Source organism: Suricata suricatta, chromosome 11 (assembly GCF_006229205.1).
Source record: "Suricata suricatta isolate VVHF042 chromosome 11, meerkat_22Aug2017_6uvM2_HiC, whole genome shotgun sequence".
Lineage (NCBI taxonomy): Eukaryota > Metazoa > Chordata > Mammalia > Carnivora > Herpestidae > Suricata > Suricata suricatta.
In genome coordinates this window covers 1,978,243-1,980,727 of record NC_043710.1, presented here as the reverse complement: position 1 = coordinate 1,980,727, position 2,485 = coordinate 1,978,243, and the positions used below count along the sequence as shown (strand labels likewise).

The following is a 2,485-nucleotide window of genomic DNA, read 5'->3' as shown; positions in this document are numbered from 1 at the left end:
GGGGCGGGGCTCCGGGGGCGGGCGGGGGCGGGGCGGGGCTAGAGCGGAGAGCCGGCCCGGTGCCCGCCGTGCCCTGCTTCGTGTCTGTGGGCAGTGTCCCTTAGGGAGGTCTGACCACAGCCCGCGGTCCTCCGTGGAGCTGACCCCTGCCAGCCTGTGCTGCATTTCAGAAGGGGGGCCAGGCTGCGCGGGCACAGCCTCGTGAGCCGTCCTTTGTCACCTGAGACCAGTCTCCGTCACCGCCCAGGCCCAGGTTGCTGTGTCTTCTTGATTCACGGAAATACAGTTGTGTAGTGTGCACTGAAAGTATCTCAGATGCTACTTATCCCCGTGGCTTTAGAGCTCCTGGGTTTTCCAGACGGTTCTAGGTTTCCTTTCGGAGGGGTCTGCCGAGGCCTCAGATGGGGCAGTGGGAGCCGAGCCGGTTTCGGGTGCTTGGCGCCCAGCGGCAGTGCAGGCCCGCCTCCCACAGTTCTCTGCGCTCCTAGCCGGCGGGGGTGGGGCCGGGTGGCAGTGGGGCAGCGCGGGCACTCAGGCCCGCTTCAGCTGACGTCACACGCGGGAGGCCGCCCGGTCGGGGACTGTGATGGGGGAGCTGGGCCCCCGCCTGTACAGTCCGGCGCGATGCATGGAGATCGTAAATGAGATTGTTGGCAACCGAGAAACTGAGCGTTCAGTTTTCATTTCGCCGAGAAAATACCCAGTGACTGCGCGCACTGGGAAGCTCCTCTCCAGACGAGTGGTGCCCAGACTTCTGAGCACACACCCCTGCGTCTTAAAACGGGACCACGCAGCACCTGCATGGTCAGATGCAGCCGCCGTGGACGGCACCCTTACCCTCTGCGTGGACGCACTCGCTCTGGACACCCTGGGTGCAGGTGCGGCTGCTGAGGGGGCGCCTGGAGCTGGGGGGAGCCCCACCCCAGCCCGCTCAGGCCCCGCGGCCTGTGCTGCCCACGTGTGACAGTGCGGCTAAGGGGCGGGACTCCGGTGGGCCGTCAGGCTCTGGGAATGGCACCTGCTGGTACCGTTACTCCTGCATGTTGGGTAGAGGTTCCCTTGCAGGTGCCTGAGGCATGGGGACCTAGCACAAGCACCGCAGGCTGTCCCTGGAGAGGCTGGCTTGGTGCTCCACCCTCTCCAGCTCGGCACCCCCACCTGGGGGCTGCTGCCCCTTCGGGAGCGTGGGGCGCGCTTGCAGCACGTGCCCAGCCCCGCCCGCCCCGGAGCGAGAGGACCCGCTTGGGGCCTCAGGCAGGCCGCGCTCCGGCTCATGGGAGGCCAGTTCCTGAGCCGAAACGCGGCGGGCTGCCAGACAGCAGACTGGTCGGAGTGCGTGGGGGGGCGGCGCTCCAGCCCCCCGCTCTCCCGAGTTCCGCGTGAGCGGTCGCTGAGCACGGCATGGAAACGCCTCCTAGCGGTGTCGTCCTGTCGTGCAGGCAGTAGTGATCAGGTTCGTTTTGGGTTTGACTTTGGTCTGAGTCTGACGTTTGGGGCTTGAATGAGGGCCTGAGCGGTGGGGTCTGTGGACCTGAAGAAGTTCGTTCTGGGCCAGGCCGCTGCGGGGGTGCGGCCTCCCCTCTGCGCACCTCAGTCCTGACCCCTTCCGAGGGCTAAGCACCGAGGTTTGACCGTACTTCGGGCACGGAAACGTTTACCCGTGCACGGGGCCTGGGACGCCGCGGAAACTCTCGTGTCTGTGGGGAGCGCTGCTGCCACTTGCTTAGGTCGGCCATTTCCCAGGCGAGCCCAGTACGTTCTCCTGCTGAGCAGCCCCTTCCTGCGCCCTCCCGTCCGCAGGCCTTGTGTGGGGTGGTTTTCAGCTGCCCGGCGTCCTGGTGGGCACCGTGGGCTCGTGAACGCATGGCTAGTCCCAGGTTCGAGGCCACGATGCCCAGCGGCAGACCCTTCCGCTGGAGAACTGGGCCTGGGGAGGGGGCTGCTGGGCCTCTTCCCTCGGGCCTGACCAGTGGGGGCCCTCGGTGGGGACTGTGTCCTGGTCAGGGCGCCCCGAGCTCGAGGCCTCAAAACGTGTCTCCTTTTTCTTCTTTCAGTTTGAAGAGGGTGAGGAAGGAGAAGAGGAGGTAAGACATGGTGGGCGCGAGCGTCCCTTCCCTGAGGCCGCGGGGGCCCCGAAGCACAAGAGCAGGCACACCAGCCTGTGCGGAGCCACCTCCGGGGGCTCCACGCTCTTACAGCCCCGGGGCCGGCTGGTGACCCTGCGTTTTCAGCCGTGTGTTTACGTCTCTTATGTGTGAGGGGAAAGGGTACCCAGAAGCCATTGTGTCCGGAGGAAGTGACCTAGTCAGTTGTGGACGGTGGTCGTTGGTTTCCCTCTGAGTGCAGGATTGGTTGGTGGGTGTGGGGCGAGTGGATCCCAGGGAGTTTAAACCCTGTCTCTTCACCCCCTCTCTCTCGTGCAGGAGTTAGAAGGCGACGAGGAGGGAGAAGACGAGGAGGATGCCGAAGCCAACCCCAAGGTCGG

At 65.7% G+C, this 2,485-nt stretch overlaps 1 protein-coding gene across 3 annotated transcripts in view; it reads left to right on the top strand.

Annotated features, from left to right (window-relative positions):
* The window catches only part of NAP1L4 (nucleosome assembly protein 1 like 4), a 38,346-nt gene that overhangs the window by 29,505 nt on the left and 6,356 nt on the right, over positions 1-2,485 (top strand). For all 3 annotated transcript variants that reach the window (XM_029915352.1, XM_029915350.1, XM_029915351.1), the window contains exons 14-15: positions 2,055-2,084; positions 2,424-2,480. In XM_029915352.1, the coding sequence (XP_029771212.1) occupies positions 2,055-2,084; positions 2,424-2,480 (87 nt within the window). The remainder of the gene's footprint in view (positions 1-2,054; positions 2,085-2,423; positions 2,481-2,485) is intronic.